Source organism: Calonectris borealis, chromosome 1, assembly GCF_964195595.1.
Source record: "Calonectris borealis chromosome 1, bCalBor7.hap1.2, whole genome shotgun sequence".
Lineage (NCBI taxonomy): Eukaryota > Metazoa > Chordata > Aves > Procellariiformes > Procellariidae > Calonectris > Calonectris borealis.
The window spans coordinates 186,256,776-186,277,399 of NC_134312.1; the positions used below are offsets into that span (position 1 = coordinate 186,256,776).

The window sequence follows — 20,624 nt, forward strand, 5'->3', positions numbered from 1 at the left end:
TCAGCATGGCCCTGAGCGAGCGAGCGAGCGAGAACCACGAGGCGGGGGCCTCTTTCGGTGTTTGCTCTTCCTAATATGATTCCTGCCCTCAGATGCCAGCTTAGAGCTGGTTTGGTGTGCCTCCCCACTACGGGCACACTTGCCAGTCTTCGGCTGCCTGCGTGCTCAGCCCTTGCACCATTAAGTCTGTGCTTAAACATAAATACGGTGCTTAAACCAAGGTCTTATAGCAAATATATTGACGAACTTAAGGTCTTGTTTTTTCTCTTACATCTGGCTTGCTCTCTTGGAACCATGCCACACCGAAAGTGGGTTGTGTCAGAAAATTGAGGGACTGAGGAGGACTACGGAAGCTGTATCTCTAGTATGATTTTGCTTATTAGGTGACCTCTTGCTAAAGGGATGCAGTGAGGTACTCAGTCCTTTCGCCCCACTGTGACAGCAGAGAACAAGGACACGGAGTTTCAGGGTTCCCTGCTCACCCTCCATACGGTGAGGAACACCAAGGGGGTTGGGGACAGCAGGGAGTGGGAGGAACCTGCAGAGCAGGATGGAAAAAAGTATATAGTCATTTTTGGTGCATCAAATTTCTGCCACACTTTCTGCTGCTGAATGCAGAGCTCGCAGTCTTTTCATTAAAATGGTCTTTGGGCTTCCCACGGGCCAGAAGCAGTGCGAATTAGGCTGGCAGAGTCCCGGCTGGACACAACCCCCAGCTGGGGGAAGGAAGAGGAGGCTGGCGGGGTCACTGGCTCGGATGGAGGAGCGTGAGCTGCACGGGCCAGTGGAGATGCCTGGATGTCCTTGCCCCTGCTAAATCTGCCCCTGCACTACCCTTCCCTGCACCGCCCGAGCACGAGGCGGCGATGAGGCAATGCTAAGGTTGCTCCTTTGCTACTACCGAATATTTTTGGGATGGGGACAACATGAGCAGCGCTATGATAACAGGGAGGCATGTTCCTCACTTCAACACTTCTCTGTAAATCATGGCAGGGAGGCATCCCTGTCCCTACCCAAATGCATTTCTTTAAAAAACCCCAAACTTATTTATAATTGTCTATTTGGAAACTATAGTACGTGACCTTATGGATGTTGAACCAATCCAAGCTGAAATGCAGATGTTGGTACGGATGGCATGGAGCATGACAACAGCAAAAATATCTGGGACACCATTCCTCATATCACTCTCCTGTATAACACATTTTCCTAACCAAGTAATGCTATTTTTGGACTTTTTCCAAACCACCATCTTCATGTAATATTGTCATCTTACTCAGACAGCCTGGCCAGAGAAGTTAACATAAAATACTCATTTAGTTAACTGAACTGAAAAGGCTGTTGCTAAGAATGGGTTTTGTATCAAGTCCTGGTATGAAAAGGACTTTTTTTTTTATATTTGTGAGATGTATTTAGTTTATAGGTGCTCAGTGAATGTTTCCACCCTCAGTAAGAAATTGCAGGGACTTTAAAATTTTGGCTTGTGCTAGAAAGAACTAACTTGTACGCATTTAAAAAGGAAAAAAGCTCAAGAAATTAGCATTCAGGGAACATACATGTTTTTGTCCAGTCCCCATGCCACCGTTGGTCTGACGATGTTAACAAGCCTCAATTCATCCTGAACACGTGCCTGGGGTAGGGAAGGGGTTTATTTTCTGCCCGTTACTGATGAGGATGCTTAAGCACAGAGTTGAAGGGCTGAAGCCGATGGGACCATAATGGCTCCAACGTGGTGCTGACGTGAGAAGCAGAGATCTGCCCCTGAGCCTACCCTCCCTGGGTGGGGATGGATTTGTGTTGCATGGTCCCCACAGCAGGTCTTGGCCACGACGCGGCAGCATCTCGCTCCTGCTCTGCGAGCTGAATGTGCCTCCTCTCTGCTGAGCCTCTCCTGGCTTTGGGATGTGGTTTTTATTGTGGGTAATCTTATTGCTGTGGCCGCGCCTGGCAGATCTTCCCAGCCCTGCTCCTTCATCTGCATGTTTCCACCTCTTTCTGCCCGTGCTTGCGTTGGTGCTCAAGACAAGCCAGTTCAGGAAGCTGAGCAGGTTGAAAATGAGGAATTTGTCCTTTTTTCCCCTCCCTGCTCTCTTCCCTTATGGTTGTATTTGAACTGGGGGACCTCTGGTGCCAGATTACACCCAACTGGTTGGGAGCTGCAGCATCAGGCAACCAGGGTCAGGGTCTAGTTTCCAGCCCTACCTGGCTTTGCACAGCTCAGCCTGTCCTTAATAAAACTTTATGTGGTGGCTGGGGAATCTAGGGTCAAAATAGGAGATGTTTTTTACATTTCCAACTATCAGTATACCTACTGTGATTAGTTTTTTCTTGAATAGGATCTTCCACAGGTGTAGCGTGGAGGATACAGAGTTTTTCCACACGCAACCAATGCCAGATGTTCAGACTAATGATGCTGTGAGTTAAGGATATTTGTTTTTTTAAAGTAGATTTTCATATGCTTATTTATCCTGTCAAAAGTTGGAGAACAGATAGTCCTGAAAAAGAAGTTATTCAAATTTTATAATGCTGTCTTCATGTTGGAAAAAAATCCTCACCATCATCTTCATCTTGAGGAATGCTGAATCTCCTCTTCAAATCTTCCCACATGCACTTATTTCCCAGAAAATGTAGTTGACTTTAAAACATTTTATTTAGTGACAATGCTGTTTACATTGTCACAACAATCTCAAAGCAAAAGCACTTCCGAGTTAGGCAATTTGTTACCTGTTTATTTTGATGACACTGTGAACTCTGTTTTTTTTTTAACCTGTCTGAAGACTGAACACCACAAATAACCTTTTTATGCTTGCAATATCCTCCTTCTCAGACTTGCTGGTACAGAACAGATACTGTGCATCACACTGCAGCAGTGCGCATACTGAGAAATAAGCCCCCGATAGAATCGTATTCGTGCAGCAATTTTGCAAAAGGACATTCTAAAATAGCCCGCTTACGGATCAGTGCATGACTGGTAATAAAGACAGACCTTTTCTCTTTTTAAGGATTAAAATGTCTGCTGTAAAGCCCATCTCCTAGAAGATGGAATCCTTTTCCAGTGGAACGGTTTGCTCTGCAAGTGTATTTTTTTTCTGGGGGAATTTGTTTGCTACAAACTGTTGTAAACAAACAATCACACATTCTCGAGTTAGAGCTGGGAGATCACCAACATTCCCAATGAAGAGCGTGGTCACGTCAAACAGCTACACTGATTTTACTGATCCCTAACAGCACAGTCCCATATGGTGCGGGAGGCATTTTAATTCAACCGATACGGGAGGGTCTTGACTTCACTGGACTATTCCAAAACGCTCAAATGCTCAACATCTGTCATTCACTAACTATAAAGCCCAGAGCACCAATTCAGGGTTAAAGACTGTAACTCACCTCGTGTGATGTTCAGGGATTGTTGGACACCTATTACGTTGGATAAAATGTCTTCCACACGTAATGGACCATGTAAGATGCTTCCATGTGTGAGTGCTGTTACTATACAGCATACACAGGGGCTGAGAGGGAGAAATGTTGACCTTCCTCTTCTAAAAGGTTGTCAGGACAGGAGAGTGTGTTTGCTCTCCCCAGATGCTGGCAGAAAGAATAGTGAATGATAAAATGCAAGTTGTTTTTTTTGTTGTTTTTTAAAGATGGGGCCAGAATAGACGTTTGCCCCAGAAGCAGAATTAGCTAGGAGCTGAACAACAACTTCTATTATATTTACAGCAGACAAACTGAAGAACTTTACCTATTTACACTAAAACGGTGGCATTTAAAGCACTAACTAAACCCTGAACCTCTTCTAATCTAGAGGTTCTGTACAACAATTCTATTTTCAAATCAGCTTTCTCGATTCGATACATGGTTAGGAATTGTATTTTTATTTCTCAATAAATATCTTGTACATTCTCATTTTTATAGGAATGTTATTTATTAACAAACACAATAATGTGTAATATTAATTAATTGTCCAAATTATTTTAATACTTGCTTTGTAATAATTAAAAAAAAAATCCTAACTGTATAGATAAAGAAAACCTCTGGTATTCTTGCATCTCTTACCTGTACTCTCGACTAGGCACCAGGGTTCTTTTTTTGGTTTGATTTTGCACATACAATACAGTATCTAAATCTCCTGTTGTATGCTTGTTTGCTGGAATGTTACATTTGATCAGCGACTAGGATCTTTAGTCTTAATTTTATCAGGCTAATGGATAAGCTCTAGCACGACATTCAAAATCACGTTTGACATCTAGTGTCAGTAAAGGAGAGAAGTGAAAAAAAAAAAAAGACTGCTGGAGTCCAAAATTACGAGTCCCTCCTAACTCTCTTTGCACTTCATGCTAACCATTCACTTTTACACGTAGTCGCGTGAAGCTGCTTATGACTCTAAATGTTGAACCTGCTTTGCTCTGACTGAAATCACATCTACCTGGGCTTTCTGTATTTTGTTTTGCACCTCAGTTAAATCATAATTCTAAATGACTTTGTACTGTTACTAACCAGATAGATAGTGAATATGAACACATTGCATATATAAACAGAACTAGACCTGCATTATAAGAGGTAGTTGACATCACTACTGCTGATGTGACTAATGCTATTAAAGTATTAGCGATAGGTCAGGACCAGCTCCAACCGGCAGCTCTATTCATTCGCCGAAACAGTGCCTCTTCACAAAAACCAATGAGTGCGAAAGTGCCTTAATAAACTGTGAGAAGAGATGGAAAATACCTTAACGTGCTTTCAGAGGGAATGAGTGACACGCAACGCTGGTGCATGCATTGCAACGAGAGCAGTCACTGGTGCTGCTGTTAGTTAAACAGAGGCACATTACTCTTAAGCATTTTACTAATTAAAAACAAGTGCGTATTAAGAAGCTCTGCAAGTCCCAGGGACATGAAAGAAGCGTGTTTGCTGAATTTCTGAGCAGTGAAATAACCCTGCCAGTCCTTGAGAGACAGGGAAAAGCACAGCTGCTGCTTTGATTTCCCTGGGGTAGCGATGGGCACTAAAGCAGGTGAGAGATGCACGGCCTGGGGAAAATTTCGCCCTGAATTTTAACAATTTAGAGAGACACTGTCGGGTCAAACATGCTCTGCAACGAAGCGTTGTTAAAAGCAAAACCCACACCCCCTCCTTCTGAACTGAAATAATGTTTCATTCATTTCTTCTCCCTTTCTCTCAAAATCTACTGGGAACCGCTTCCATCCTCTCCCGGCCACCCTCCTGGCTGCGGACATGGCCGTATCCTGGGGGCCCATGAAACGTGAACTGAAACACACCAGACATCTCCTGAAACAAAGAATAAAACCAAACACTACAGAAAGATAACTTTAAATAGCATGACATGAAATACAACTTACAGGGATAATCAAACAAAAGGTTTAGAATTGGATTTACCTCAGACTTTCCCTTAAATAACACTTTTTTTTTAACAATAAAGATAACAGTATTATACTGCATGTAAATCTGAGCTGAGAAAGTTTATCCACTCCAGTAATCTAGAAAGTGTACAATACATTTGCTAATTAACTGTAATGAAATGCTTCTTTTTTGAAGGGCTGTTGGCAATAAAACCAGAGGTGCTGAAGGAATTTCCATGTAAAAACACATTTACTTACAGACTTATTAATATGCCAATTCTTTATTGCATTTAGTATCTCATCATATGTTTACAGGACCAAGATATTTATATTTTGAAGCGTACTTCCCCTTAGTAGCCGTGTCTGTGTTTATGTGCGTTTATATTCATTTGTCCCAACCAGGGATAACCTTCTCAACCTTCTCCTCCCAATTCCCTTCTCTCCAAACAGGAATTGCATCTTCAACCTCTTTGTTTTCACATATATAGTTATCATAACAATACTAACAAGCCTTTGAAAAACATCTTCCGTCCTCTCTTGCCATAAAGAGTTTCAAAGCTGGCCAGGCTTCGAAACACATCCTAAATATGGGACATTTTTGATGCTCTGGTAAAGATCTTTGCTGCATGACTGATGGAGTAGAGAATGGCCACTAGAAACTGGACCCTTTAAAAGACCGATGGTTGTATTTAACAAGATCAAATTAATTTGCCTCCTCCCCTCCAAATATACTGCTCAGAGTGTGGTTTGAGCAACTGCAGGATTAAGAGAAATATTAGAAGTGAAGTATTGCAACTCCTCCTTCAGATTTTTATAAGTGCTCTCCCTTGACTTTTTTCTATTCAGTTACCCTCAAATTAATATCAGCAAAGTATCAGTGATGATGCACCCCCCCCCCCAGCTTAATTAAATCATACATTCAATTCATCAAGTATTCCAGTGTTCCTGATGCACTACAAGATATCTATTCTTTAGTAGATAATAGGAATTATCACCTCATGGGACAAGCCAAACACCAGCCGACTGAATTATAAAATAAGTCTTTATAACTATCCTGGATATTAAATATACTCCAACACAGATATCTTGCTAAAATAAAAATAGATTTTTTCCCTCTTCCTTTATAAAAAAGAACTTATTTTCTCATGCCTAGATCTCACCTCTAGTTTCATTTTCAAAATACCCAAGCAAAACAGATCATGAAGAAGCTCTAGAAAAGCATTAGTAACTTTCTTGTCTCCCAACCGAAAAGGCACTTCCACGTACTGAGGCCATCCCAGGGAGTCTGGGCAACAGTGCAGCAGGGCAGCATCATCGGTCACGCAAAGGAGACGCGGCAGTGGTTGCCTCCTTGGAAACACTGGCTGTTGGGTTCTTAAGACCGTTTTGACCCTTTCCCCTTACTTTCACAGGCAGAACTGAAAGAATCTATTTTTGGTTTGTTTTCCTTCTTAACGGCCACTTTCTCTAGATCTGACAACTCTGAGCACCGTGCCTGATCAGATAACAAATGTTTACACGCGACGGTCAGTGTTTCCAAACTGCTCCATTGTTCCCAGCATCCAGCAGTGAAGCCCCGATGCCCGTCAGGACAAGAAAGCCACAGCAGAGGAAGGAAAGGTTTCCTGCCTGACAAGAGCACTCCTGTTTAAATCAGAGATGGAGTTAACTACCCATTCAAACATATGCACACAGAACACTGTAACAGATTGCCTGGCTCTGCCTTGCATAATATTATCAAATCCCAGTGAACCGTGTTTAATAAAACAGGGCGAGATGATACCACAGTGCTGGCAACGCGGCAGCCACAGGAATGATCACAAACTGTCCCTTATTTATTTGTCCCTCTGAAAAGCATTCGCTCTGTTGCCATCCTGCGATTTACCTCTGCCCCACTGCAATTCTTTGAACGCGCTAAGTCAGTTGAGAGATTTTGGGTGAAATTTTACAGCCCGACTGTCGTGCAGATTTGAGTCATTTTGCTGATTACAGTATGTATTTTATTAATAACTGTGTTTATCCTCAGCTTTAGGGTTTATATCTCCAGCAGGAGTGGGTTTCTTCTGTGAATTCTCGCACCGTGACATCAGTGATGCTTAGGCACTTGACAACATGGTAGATGTGAAGATCTGCTGCAGAATCTGGGGGATCTCTTTGGTATCCATGGCAATAAAAGACCGACCTGCTGGTAGTGTCCTCTGCAGCCTAAGAAGCAGAATGAGGGACAAGACACAATTACCATTTCAAATTATCTTCCCTACCACAAGCCAGGGTTCCTTAAGAACGGATCTTTTTCCTATTGAATACCTTCCCAATCCATGCCGTTCACGTCACCGTCACCATGCAATTAAAGGCTTGGGAAAGCAGCAGTGGGAGGAAACACTGAGAGCAGCTAAGTCACAGAGGTCCTTTCAGCAAGACAATCAAGACTGTTCCTAGAGATTTCTATTCACATCCTCTTTCTGACGTGCAAAAACTCCATTTTGATCAAGGTACCAGTGACCCCACGAAGTCACAACTGGTTTTCCGAGGGCAGCTAGAGATTTACTCTAGAAATGAGGATATTTACTTACTCTAAATAGATTACCACGAACCCACAGCTCTTTCAGTTCAACACCACCAGTGATTCTAAATGTGCTCTTTGTATTTCCTCTTTGAGATCGCAGCAGGATCACAGCAGATTAGATGGAAAGATATTTTTCTGCCTATATTAGCCTGACACATTTTTATTCACAGCTTAACCCCCTTAAAAAAACTAAACAACATGCACGTTACAAAACCTATCTATCTCCCTTATGTCCAGTCAGCAAGCTTGGAATTTTTTGTTTCACTGCTTTTTAAAGGAGTTTATGCTCCACACCATTTCTCCAATGCTAAGTTAAGTCTCACTTTTAAAGTGAGCTTTAAAAAAGCTGCAACAGAGAATTCCCTTCTCCTTCCCCCACAGCAGTTACAGGAAAGCTTTGTCTAATTCTGCACTTCCACGTACATAGAAGTGCATTTCAGCGACAGCATTGTGTGCATTTTCCATACCCAGTGAACTAGGCAATTACAAGATCTCCTCTTACACAGCAGGATATGGTCAGTGCTTTTTTTTTTTTTTATTCCTAGCAGAAGTAAAAGGACCTTCTGTAATTATAATCTTTCAGAATGGATTCTTTTTTCATGCAAAACGCAGCTCTGATGTACAGACCTGCAGACATGACTAAGGCTGGTTGTGCAGCTGTATCTTTCAACCCTTTTCTGATTAAAACCGTGTATCAAGGGCCAATTCCCTTTGGGCCTTCTCTCGTTCTGTTCTAGTTGAAGACTCAAACAGAAGCAGAAAAGGCACTGCTGATATTTGTGATTATACCAGCTTTTTGCTGGATGTGTTGGTCCTTGGTGGATATGGAACACCACTTGGGACAGAATTTCCTTATTTTTCCCTGTGCCCAAACAATTTAAAGTAAAATTACGTAGTAGCACTAAAAATAGGTTTATTGGCTCAGACCCTCCAAAGAATTTAGGTCTCTAACACAAGGGGAGTATCTGAGTCAAATTTTTGGCAGTTTTAAAGACCATTAAACTCCAGCTTCTCTTGCTTTAATCTCTTTTCTTCGGCCCACACGCATTCAAACCCCATACTGGGCAAAGGCAAAGGCACCATGTCTCCCTCATGATTACGCAGTGATATTACATACGGGGATAGTGCACATCCTCCAGTGGGAAGATGGCTTCAGGTGCTCCCTTTGGATGCTCAGAATGCTCTGAACTAGCTGGCCATAACTGCAAGGACCCACGAACCAGTCTCCTTCCTGACACAAGTCAAAGCTATTGCTTCTTGATAGTACCTTAAAAAAATGGTGATGAATGATGGATGAAAACTTGGACATGAGCTGGCAATGTGCGCTCGCAGCCCAGAAGGCCAACCATATCCTGGACTGCATCAAAAGCAGCATGGCCAGCAGGTCGAGGGAGGTGATTCTGCCCCTCTACTTTGCTCTGGTGAGACCCCACCTGCAGTACTGTGTCCAGCTCTGGGGTCTGCAGCACAAAACAGACATGGACCTGTTGGAGCGGGTCCAGAAGAGGGCCATGAAAATGATCAGGGGGATGAACGCCTCTCCTATGAAGAAAGGCTGAGAGAGTTGGGGTTGTTCAGCCTGGAGAAGAGAAGGCTCCAGGAAGACCTTATTGCGGCCTTTCAGTATATAAGAGGGGGCTCGTAAGAAGGACGGGGAGAGACTTTTTCCCAGGGTCTGTAGTGACAGGACAAGGGGCAATGGTTTTAAACTGAAAGAGGGTAGGTTTAGATTGGACATAAGGAAGAAATTTTTTACGATGAGGGTGGTGAGACACTGGAACAGGTTGCCCAGAAAAGTTGTGGATGTCCCATCATTCAAAGTTCAAGGTCAGATTGGAGGGGGCCGTGAGCAACCTGATCCAGTGAAAGATGTCCCTGTCCATGGCAGGGGTTTGGACTGGATAATCTTTAAAGGTCCCTTGCAACCCAAACCATTCTATGATTTTATGATTCTGTGATCAAAACCTTAGTGCAGAACACCAGCATGGGCAACTATGCCTAACTTCACTGCAATAAAAGCGTAGTTTAGTTTTATGATGCATGGAAACAAAGAAAGTTATATTAGGGATAAAACAAATATACTTACCTATCTGCCTGGTCTCCTAAGGATCCTATGAATATGGCAAAAGCATTGACTTGAGCGTTGGTGGTCAAGACCTGGGCAAACCTTGATGGCCGAATACCGTATCGCTCGAGATTTGCATCACTCAAGACGATAACAAAATACTCGTCAGCCTCTTCCTTGGCGACTTCACGAATGGCATGCTCTGTCCCTTCCAAGGTATGGTCTCCACTCATGCAGAACTGAGCATGGGCGTGCATGACCTGTGTGCACAGCATAACCAAGTGGAAATATGTAAGATGACTTTATGAATAAACATTCATTTCAGCTGACACAGGGGGGAGTAAATATACAGTTATGCTATATTAGGGGATGCTTCAGAAATGTGGACAGTGCTCCAGATACTACCGAAGATGCAGCTTTTTGTACATAATACATCATATTTTAAGACAGGTGTCACTTCTTAAAAACACAGCGGGTCAAACAAACAAAATCCACGCATGGACAGAATTAGACTGGACCTTAAGGAAGGTAAAATACTTTGATAAGCTGCAGTTTGAGTAGCTACATTCCTGTCTATTTAAGGAAGAAAACAGGGCTTAGTTTCCTAATACTGTGACTGACTCCTGCCTGTTTATAATTTGCACTAGACTTCCAAACCCTAATAGTGCTACAGTTGTTACCAAATATTTGACTCCTGACATCAGCAGCAAGGTTTAAAAATCCTGAAATGGTTTGTTTGAGCTTTTATGAAATATATACACCGTTTGCATTGATGAAGCTGTTTCCTATGCAGAAGGCAAGGAATTTTAGACATTAGAAAATCCAGTCCTTCTAACCCAAGTAACTGCTGATCTTTTAAAAATACTTTTTGAAGGAAGCTCATATACACAGTTCTAACCTGCCAAGCTGCCAACCAGGTAAATCCTGCAATATACTCAACTTTTCTGCATCCTATTGCAGTAAAGTCTTGACGAATACACTCACTTTGCAATTGTGATTTAACACATTTTGAGTCTAGCATTGACACATTTTCCCACTGCTACTGTGACACGTCACTTTTTGAAGGCAGCAGGCTAAATCAATGACTTGGTATCCCTCTACAGTTTAAATTAGTCACTTACGCACTAATAATATCACCACATTATTTATGCAGAGCTATCTTTATCACTGTATCATGTTTGGAACTTCCTATATCCTTTGACAGGCAGTCAAAATGACACATTTACATGTCCAGAAAGTCCAGAAAAAGCAGTCCAGAAAAAGGCTTATCTGGCTTCTACTATTTTGGCATGATTTGTTTTCTGCCAAGTCTCTGAAAGGTCCTGTTTCAGGCTTTATGCAAATACACAGATTTCACTTTCTTGTCTTTCTTTTATTTCACTTTCCTTATGTTTTGCATCCTGTGACCTATCTACAATTTTATCTTTGCAGTCATAAAATTCTTAATTATCCATTATCGCTTATCTGTAGGAGTTACCTTAAGAATCTCTAATCGTTGCTTATTGTTCTTGGGAACTTTGTCACTCCCAACCAAGGCGATGTCGAAGCCATCTCCTGAATGTCCAACAATATCATACTGCAAGAAAGAAACTTCATCAGTCATCTCTTAGTCACGAAGGGTCCTTGGATCACAATGACACGAAACAGATCAAAGGCAATTTGCTTTCAACAAGAAAACCCAAATACTGTTCCCTGCTTCTGTTTATGAGCTGCTTAAGGGAACTACTTGCAATTTCTCACCGACATGAAAACATGGGAAAGGATTGCTAAAAAATGAAATTAAGGAACAGTTACTTATTTCCATGGTCTGTTTTTCACATCATCCCACCAATTGCAGAGTGGTGATGCATAAGATCAAGACCTTGCCCTCTCACATTGTCCGCGTATTTTTTTAAAGTAGCAATTTTCGTCCTCTTGAGTCTGACAAACAAGAAGTGCATTGTTTGAGAGTAGCTCCCATGTTTGAGGGATCATTTTTGTGACCTCATTCTGCTCCGAAAAGAAAAAGTATTACAAGCCACCTTTTTTGAAAATCAGCACTCCTTATTTTTGTGCATAACAGATCAAAGTCATTGCTGAAAGTATGTGGAGAAGTGAATTCCAAGAGTCTCTGTACGTTTTCAAAGGAGATGGTGTGCGCATCATTCTCCTGGGAAAGATGCTGCAAAAACATGACATGTAAAGCTGTAATAGTTCAAATACATTGTTGAACAAATAATGTAATATTGGGAAGGCCTTTGTTTTATGTGAGATTTTTATTGTCGATTCATGAAAACCAAGACAAGCTGAGTTATGGCAAGGTCCTGGCCTGCCCTTTGTGTTGTGGATGCAGCAGTCACCCCAAGGAGAATTCAGGAGCAGGACAAAAGTGGATTTAAGAGCTGTCTACACCAAATAATAGAGCACAGTGCATGGATCCTGAGCCCGGAGAGACCTGACCTGGCAATTCCTCAACATGAACATGCCTGTATTTTCCTCTGACTAGCTGGCACAGACCTGTCTTTAGTAGACAGGGAGTCCTTGTACAATATTTTGCCTTTCTGTTACCTTTTATTCGAGTACTGCCTACAGGTCCCTGCCGGGTTCACCATCCCTAATTCCCACATAATCATTTGGTAAAAGCTGGGTCTCATCCTCAAAGACTTTCTGAATTTTCTTTCCTATTGAAGACTACTTTATTTGGTGTAAGTTGGGTTCTGGAGACTGGGAAAATGGCATTCTTTATTGACAAAGCTCTTTTAAATTGTTTCCATACACTAATTTGCTTAAAAATATATCAAGACTAAAAGAAAGCTATAGCAGCAGTAACATTTTTAAAAGTGACACCGCCCTCTGCAAAACAGCAAACATGCCACATTATTTCACCCGGGGTCAGACCATTTTACGACAGCCTCACAAAACCCAGACTTCCTCACCCTAGGAAATTTTTATATAACCTAGTCCCCATGTACTCCCATTTTATTCTGCTCTGTTGGCTTTTCCCATTCTTGTTCTCCTCGGCTCTTCCATTTCTTGTGTTTGCTACCCAGCCCCATGTAAAGCTTCCAGTTTGACACATGCTTTCTCTTCAAAACCTATTTCTTATCACCAATAATGCTTCAGACTCTCTCTTTCCTGATGAGTATTTAGCTGGTGTTTCTGTCTTCCCCAAACCATTATCTTTCCTGGAGGAAAGACATGGCAAATGAAAATACACAAATTTTGAGAATAATGTTGAGGTTACATTCAACATACTTCTGAATTAACACAGGAATAAATCCAGAACGTGAACACATACAAAGAGACTGTGCATGTGTATTGTTTTAAAAACTAGAGATTATTCAAATCAGAGGAACTAAATAAAGCAGTGGTTTAATGGAGCGGAAAATATACAGCACTAATGTGGTTCTTACGTAATGTCAGAAATGTCCACAGATCATCAGGGTAGGCTCTTAATTACGAAACCCTGCACGTCCTTTGCTGAGCAGTTCTGTATTCGGTATCACTTTTAAATCAACAACCTAATTAGGTAAAGCAAAATGCTGTCATTCTCCTGTGTAAAAAGAAGCCTGATGCCTTCGTAATGAACTCCCTCCTAGCATTTCACAGACCTCTCCCACCGGGTGTCCTGGTATCAGCTCTGCCGTACTGAGTTCATGGGCATAGGCCAAATTTTGCTATTTGGGAATACCATTTTGGTTCTTGGCACACACTAATAACGGACCAACCTTTCATCTCAAAAAGGCTGGGTATAAACTCTGTGTGACAGTCTGTGTAAAGGGAACTGCTGTAGCTCCTAGATGAAACAGTAGAAGTTGACCCTACGGTTGGGTCCCCTTCACATTCTTGCACAAGGTGGGAACGTACAACCCGGGTATGGGCAAGGGGAGGCTGAAATGATCTGAGCAAACTTTGGCAGGCACGTAAAGCCATTCACCTGGGGACATCGTGTCCTGTCTGCTCCCTCCTCAGCTAGCTATTATTCTCCGTGTGTGCCCATGCATGCGCCAAAGTACATATATTTAAAAGATGTTATCTGTTTCCTTGCCGACAGTTTACTACGCTATTTGTGATTAAAAAAGTGTGGAGAGGCAGCAGGGAAGAAGAGCCTGTTTGCTTTGTCCTGGCTGCTGCATTCTGGGTCGAGCGGGGTCGCCCCAAAAGCAGGGTGAGATCTGGCTGTGCCTGAGCACCTGTGCTGCCGAAGAGAAGTGCTGTGGTCACCAGCCCTCGCGTGCTGGTCCTCATGGTCCTCTGAACCCTTGAAAGTCAAGTCAAGGACGAGGAGTGGCCAAAAGCTAATGACCATGAGGCTGCTTTTGGCTGTTTAGCCTCCCAAACTGCAAGGTCAGATGAGTACTTGTGCCCCAGCAAAGGTGGGGACAGGAACGTAGCAGCACTGACTTGGATTGACTTAAGTCAGCACACAACCGCAGCCTGGGAGACCCTCCCTGGGAAGGAGGGATGGGAGCAGGCTCACAGCCAAGCTTTAGAGGTGACAGAAGGGAGATGTTTCCCCACGGGAATGTATGGAGTCTACTGCAACTTTGCAAAACAGAGTTTGGGGCAGAGTAAAACTGGAGCAAAGAACCCCACTCTGCAAGGGCAAAGAAGGAGGATTTAAATCTCTCATCCAGGTTTTCTTTCAGTAAATTATTACCTCCGTCTAATTTGTGTTCTAGTAAAATGAACCCTTAGTGATTCGATGTTATCTTGGTGCGCTTATTTTAAAGAAAAGGTGCAGACAGCTCCACAGCCCTGGCCAACTGGGAACCCCAACACATGCAGGCACATGCACGTTTGTCAAAACCAGTTTCCTTCCTCGGAACAAGCGCTGGAGCTAAAGGCGAGCACAGAAAAAGGGCCTCTGAGAAGCAGGGATCTGATGCATTTTTCTCATAAATTCCCTAGGAGAATTTATGTGGATGGAGTTAGAAGTGAGAGAAGAGCTGTGATACGATCTTACTCAGAACTGACTTTTGCTTTGTTTTACAAAATAGATTGCAAGCATAGGCTCTCAGGACAAATCCAGCAACAAAATACTTGTTTGCCACAGTACAGGCTTACTTGAATTAATTTATTATTGTGGTAGACAGCGGCTCGTTTTCCAATAGCCTCAGGTACACTGAGACAAGGACTGCTCTATTCAGAGCTGTGAGTACCCAATATATAAACACGTCTCTCGAAATAGCATCATTTTGTTGGTTTCCTTCCTTACAGGTTAAAACAATCCCTATTCCATGTCACATTTTGCACTGAATGGATGGTTGCCGCTGCCTAAAATGGGTAAAATGGAAGACTTTGTCTTCTGCAGCTGCCATGCCAAAAGGTTTAATTTCCGAAGGCATTTAAAAAGCTGAAAGAAGACGCATGCTGAATGTAAAAGGCAGTGTGAAGTAGACAGGCCTCTGCCAGAGGGCTAAATCTTTATAAATTCATCTCTTCTTTGGACAACACTGAACATTATTTTTTTCTGAATTTATTTCAAACCTTTTGTTTATTACTAAAAGAAACTATTCTGCCAAGCATGTGGGACATTTCTTTTTTTCCTGAATTAACAGTGCTGCCTCCATAGTAAATTCTACAAATGGGGAATGCTGAAATGGGCATGTAAAATCTGCAATATCCCTTTAATATTGCTGTAAATAACAATTCAGGCTTTTCCTACCAGTTACATAACATGCCATTTATTGAACCACTTATGATATTTTAAAGACTTCATAAAATTGCTGTTGGATAATTTACTGGACATGCCTTCTAAATCTGCCATCATGTGTGCAAATGACGGTAATTAGGGATGATATAAAACCATATGGTTTGTATGACAGACATAATACTACCTTAGATAAAACAAAGAACAAACTGCCCTTCTGTACATTTTCAAATAATTGGCACCTAATATGACATGTACAAAAGATGTAAGAACTTTAATCCTGCAAAGCAACTTGCTGCTTATAACTTACACATATAAGTGATGCATCCACACATTTAAAGGGGTCAAGGGGCACTTGTAGGAACATATTTAACTTCCATTAGTAGGATGAGACTGAGAATGTGGCTTCTATTATCTCAGTCACTCCCACTCTTTTCCTTAATAAAGCACTTCAGAGGAAGCGTGGATGAGATGACGATGGAGGAGGGCTTTGAAACATGGCTCTTAATTTAAATGGATTTCCCGACTGTGGGATGAGCCTCCCATTTCCCTCTTGACAAGGAATGATTCACTGCCTGCACTTATGGGAAATGGAAGCAGGCAGGTTGTCCTACGCAAGCATAAAAAGCTGACAAATACCTGATGGCGCTTGTCTAACTTTTTATGAAGGATAACTTCGTTACCTGCTTGGTACAGTCACATACCCAATACTTAGCTCTTCTGTATAAGAAGGCAGGGAGAAAGTATTCTCTACCTTCACTCAGTGCTGTAAAGACCAATCAGATAATCAACATCATCAGTGATACCAAGGGGTCCCACACATGGGGAAAGCTCAACCAGCAGGATAAAACAACCAAAAAAAAAAAAGCCCATCTGATTCATTCACAACCTTATTTAGCAGAGAACTAAACCAAGCACCAGCAGAAAAGTGATCCTGAACCAAGAATTGGTTTCCAAAGTTTGCACTGCACTTAGACAGCAGAAGGGAACTTTACTATGTAAACCCCCTTTGAATGCTTTGCTCAACAAGTCTGATGGTCCCCCAGGTTCAACACGTTTGTCTTGGTTTCGGCTGGGATAGAGTTAACTTTCTTTCTGGTGGCTGAGGGGGGTGCTGTGTTTTGGGTTTGGTATGAGAGGAGCGTTGATGGCTCATTGACGCTTTGGTTGTTGCTGGGTGGTGCTTGCACCAGGGACTTTTCAGCTTACCATGTTCTACCAGGTGCACGGGAAGCTGGCGGGGAGCATAGCCGGGGCGGTTGACCCAGCTGGCCAATGGGGTATTCCATACCATGTGACATCATGCTCAGTACAAAAACTGGGGAGGGGGCCTCTTGCGGTTCGGGACACGCGGGGCATCGGTCAGCAGGTGGTGAGCAGTTGCATTGTGCATCGCCTGCTTTGTACATTCTGTTGTTGTTGTTATCATTGTTATTATTACTGTTCTACTTTGTTTTATTTCAATTATTAAACTGTTTTTATCTCAACCCATGAGTTTTCCTACTTGCGTCCTCCTGATTCTCTCCCCCATCCGACCAGAGGGGGGACATGAGCAAGCAGCTGCATGGTGTTTAGTTGCTGGCTGGGGCTAAACCACAACAAGAAACCCCTCAAATTTGCAGCATATGTTGTTGTGACCCTTGCAGATGGGGCTACAACAAGAACAGATAACAGCAGGCATATCTAAAGGCCAAAAAAGTCTATTTTTATAAAACCACTCTTGGAAGGCAAGAAGAGGATAAGGAAGAGAAAGAAAAAAGTGAGAAATTGCAGATTTCTCATTGCACACAACATGATTGTGTGATCTTTTCTCTTTTTTTATATGGTTCCTCTTTTAAACATAAGAAATGTATTTTTGCAGATATACCCAAACTTCAGCTTTGTCCTGAGAAAAATTAGCAGCATCTTGCAAAGTGTCAGTGTTTTACAGACTGGAGTCACTGATATTTTAAAACAATCACTGGCTCTCTTACTCTTTGGAAAACCTAATTAGAAACTCATTAGAAACTGAGGAACTGGCACATGTTCTGGTTATTGATCTCATTCATGCAGGTGTAGCAACTGCCATACCAGATTATGCACACACACACAAAAATCTGTATTTTTGAGCTGGAGATTTCAGAAATGTTATTTATTTTTATTAAAGGAATGACTCAAAGAGTCCATCAGCACATGCACGGGTGATTTCTCATATGAAAGGACTGTGAAATGTGGGTTAAAAAGAAATACTTTAGCCTAATCATTGGATCATGTCAAGAATATGGTTCAAATGTGACCAGTTAATAAATACCTCTGTTTGTGCTTATTTTGGGGGATGACTTCAGTGGCCAGTGAAACATAAGGCCACATCTTGTTTGCTGTCCTAGTCATCTCTGGTCTACTCTTGTAGATATTATGCTTAGAGTGAATCAAATCCCAATGAGGCAGCACAGAGAGATGTGGAGGAAGAAAAATACTTCTCTTCCCTTGGGCAAAAGCAGCAGTTCACACTGGATCTGGCCAGCCTTGAATCAAGGGGCTGTTACTGGCCCCCCAAAGTTCTCTATCCAGTGGAAGGAGCCCTTAAATGCAGGAGAGTTACCCTAGAGGCAATTGAAGTTGAACAGATGTAGCAGCTGATGACAACTTTTTTTCCTCAGTATGTCACTAAAATTTCCAGCATCTTCCTCACCACTGTTATTTTAAGTATAAAATTGGCCTCAGAGCTCTCTTGACTCAGAGATTGTAAGGATATTACTACTCCTGTCTTACTATAATCAAAGAGTGGCAATTTTCACATCTAATAACTGCACATGTTTTTTGTGTAAGTGTTTTTATAAATGGCAAGTGGTTGTTAGAGAGGCACATTTACTGTTACAACTAACTGCATTTTGAGCTATTTGCACGGCCAAATACAGGGTTTCATCTATGTGCGGGGCAAAACACTGGCCAATAGCAACTATTGCCAAGCAAAATATAATAATCTGTCATAGACACAGAGGGATTTGAAAGGTAATGAAACAGATTTTAAAATCCCAGAACTGAAGACAGCTCTTAATGATCTTACTAATTCTGCACAGTGGGCTGTCTGTCTGTCTACTTCCACATGTTATTCCTTTACCATGCACCTGAGGGTCATGATGGGGTTCTCAGCTATAGAGCTGCACTGGAAATAAGAACAGCTGGCTATCTACCACTGCACTACATCTTTTTTCAGTGTCATCACCTTCTAAGCCACTGTCCTCTGTTGTGTAAACGTAAAATAATTCATTGTTCATAAAAAGAGCAGAATGGCTGTAGTAGAACAGAATGAACAACTGTCTTCTGGTCACTGTTTTTACTCAAGATTTTATCAGCTCCTTCACTTCTACCTCCTCCAAACTGAGCAGTTCTTGCCTATTAAGCTATTTATTGTATGGGGACGCTTCCATACCCTTTGTAATGTTTGTCACCCTCTCTTCTTTTTCAGCTCTACAAGAACTTTTGTGAGATGGGGGACCAAAATTGCACACATTACTCCTGATGTGAATGTACTATGGATGTTTACAGTGACATTCTGATGCTTTCTGCTTTATTCTCTGTTCTTTTGCTAATAGTTTCTAACATTTAATAAGCTTTTTTAGACAGCTGGTGGGCACTGAGTGTTCAAAGAAACATACAACATAATTACAAGATTTCTTTGTTGAGTACTAATATATAACCGAGAGTGAGCACTAACAGATAGCTTAGACTTCCTCGCTGTGTATTTAAAATCAGAATTGCTTTCTTCCATTGGCAGCACTTCACATTTAATAGCACTGAACACCATCTGCCATTTTATTTCCCAGTCACCATTTATGGCCAGGTCCTTCTCCAACTTCTTGCAGCTGGATTTCCCTTTTCGTTTTCCCAAATAACTTCAGCTTTTGTCACTCACTATCCATCCCCTTTTACAGATCACTTATGAATATACAGAACAACATAACAACATGGGCTCTAGCACAAATCCCAATGCAGTTCCACCAGTGACCTCCCTTCACTTCTTCACGCTAAAAAATGACCACTTAGTCTGTTTTCTATATTTTAAGGAGTAGTTCATCCATCTGAAGGCTTTCCCTTTTATCCCCAAAGCAGTATCATTTCTTCATGTGCCTCTAGTGAGGGACTTTGTCAAATGCTTTTGGATAAGGAGACTCTATTAACCAACCCTGCTTGTCACATACATATAGACTCTTCAGAATGCATTACTTCCCTTTACAAAAACCATGTTGACTATACCCCAATAGATCATATTTATCCTTGTGTCTACAACTTCTATTTTGTCTTCCTTTGTGGATGATCCTGCATTTGGCCATACTAATACGCATGTTGCTCAGATATGCCCGATTTACCAAGTTACACAAATTGTGTTGTGTAATTACACTGCCTTCTTAATATCTGTCATCGACTTTTTTATTATCAGTGAGCAGGAGATACATGAGCAGTTGAACCAATAAACCCCTCATTTCCCATTATTTTCTTAATTATAGTTGAGTTCCCACATGGCTTCTCTGGGCTACGGTCTAAACTTATAGTTACAGCATTTTTCTCCAACAGGAATACAAACAAACTCTCTATCTGGCCTATTTTCATTACATTTGCAGGAATTTAGTGTCTTTGGGAATGAAACCACTGTTTCAAATCTGAAATTGGGCAACATACTCTGTTTAAGCATGTTTAAAGAGGAGAAAGCATGACTGCCAGAGAATATGGTAGCACACACCTCGTTTCCTTAGGAAAGTAGGCTAAAAACATAATGCCTGTTTCCTTTTATAGCCTTTTCCCTGACAAATGGAAGTCTGCATGATTGTACTTTAGAAGACATTCTAGAAGTACATGCCTCCATATGGCCTGGTTTTGTACAGGAGATTCTACAGAAGAAGAGAAACCTGTAGGACTATGCTGCCAGAGGAACAATGTGAAGCAGACCTGACTGAATTGATCTGGCTAAGTTTTCTATTAATTTTGTTTAGGAGATTTTACATTTTGTTCAGATGTATTTTAAGTCTT

The 20,624-nt window shown here is 41.8% G+C and overlaps 1 protein-coding gene across 3 annotated transcripts in view; it reads right to left on the bottom strand.

The window, feature by feature from the left end:
• Positions 1 to 5,616: 5,616 nt before the first annotated feature.
• The window catches only part of VWA8 (von Willebrand factor A domain containing 8), a 201,613-nt gene continuing 186,605 nt past the window's right edge, over positions 5,617 to 20,624 (bottom strand). For all 3 annotated transcript variants that reach the window (XM_075139308.1, XM_075139307.1, XM_075139312.1), the window contains 3 exons: positions 11,463 to 11,561; positions 10,007 to 10,245; positions 5,617 to 7,559 (listed from right to left, as the gene is read on the bottom strand). In XM_075139308.1, coding sequence (XP_074995409.1) covers positions 7,451 to 7,559; positions 10,007 to 10,245; positions 11,463 to 11,561 — 447 coding nt within the window. In that variant the 3' untranslated portion in view covers positions 5,617 to 7,450. The remainder of the gene's footprint in view (positions 7,560 to 10,006; positions 10,246 to 11,462; positions 11,562 to 20,624) is intronic.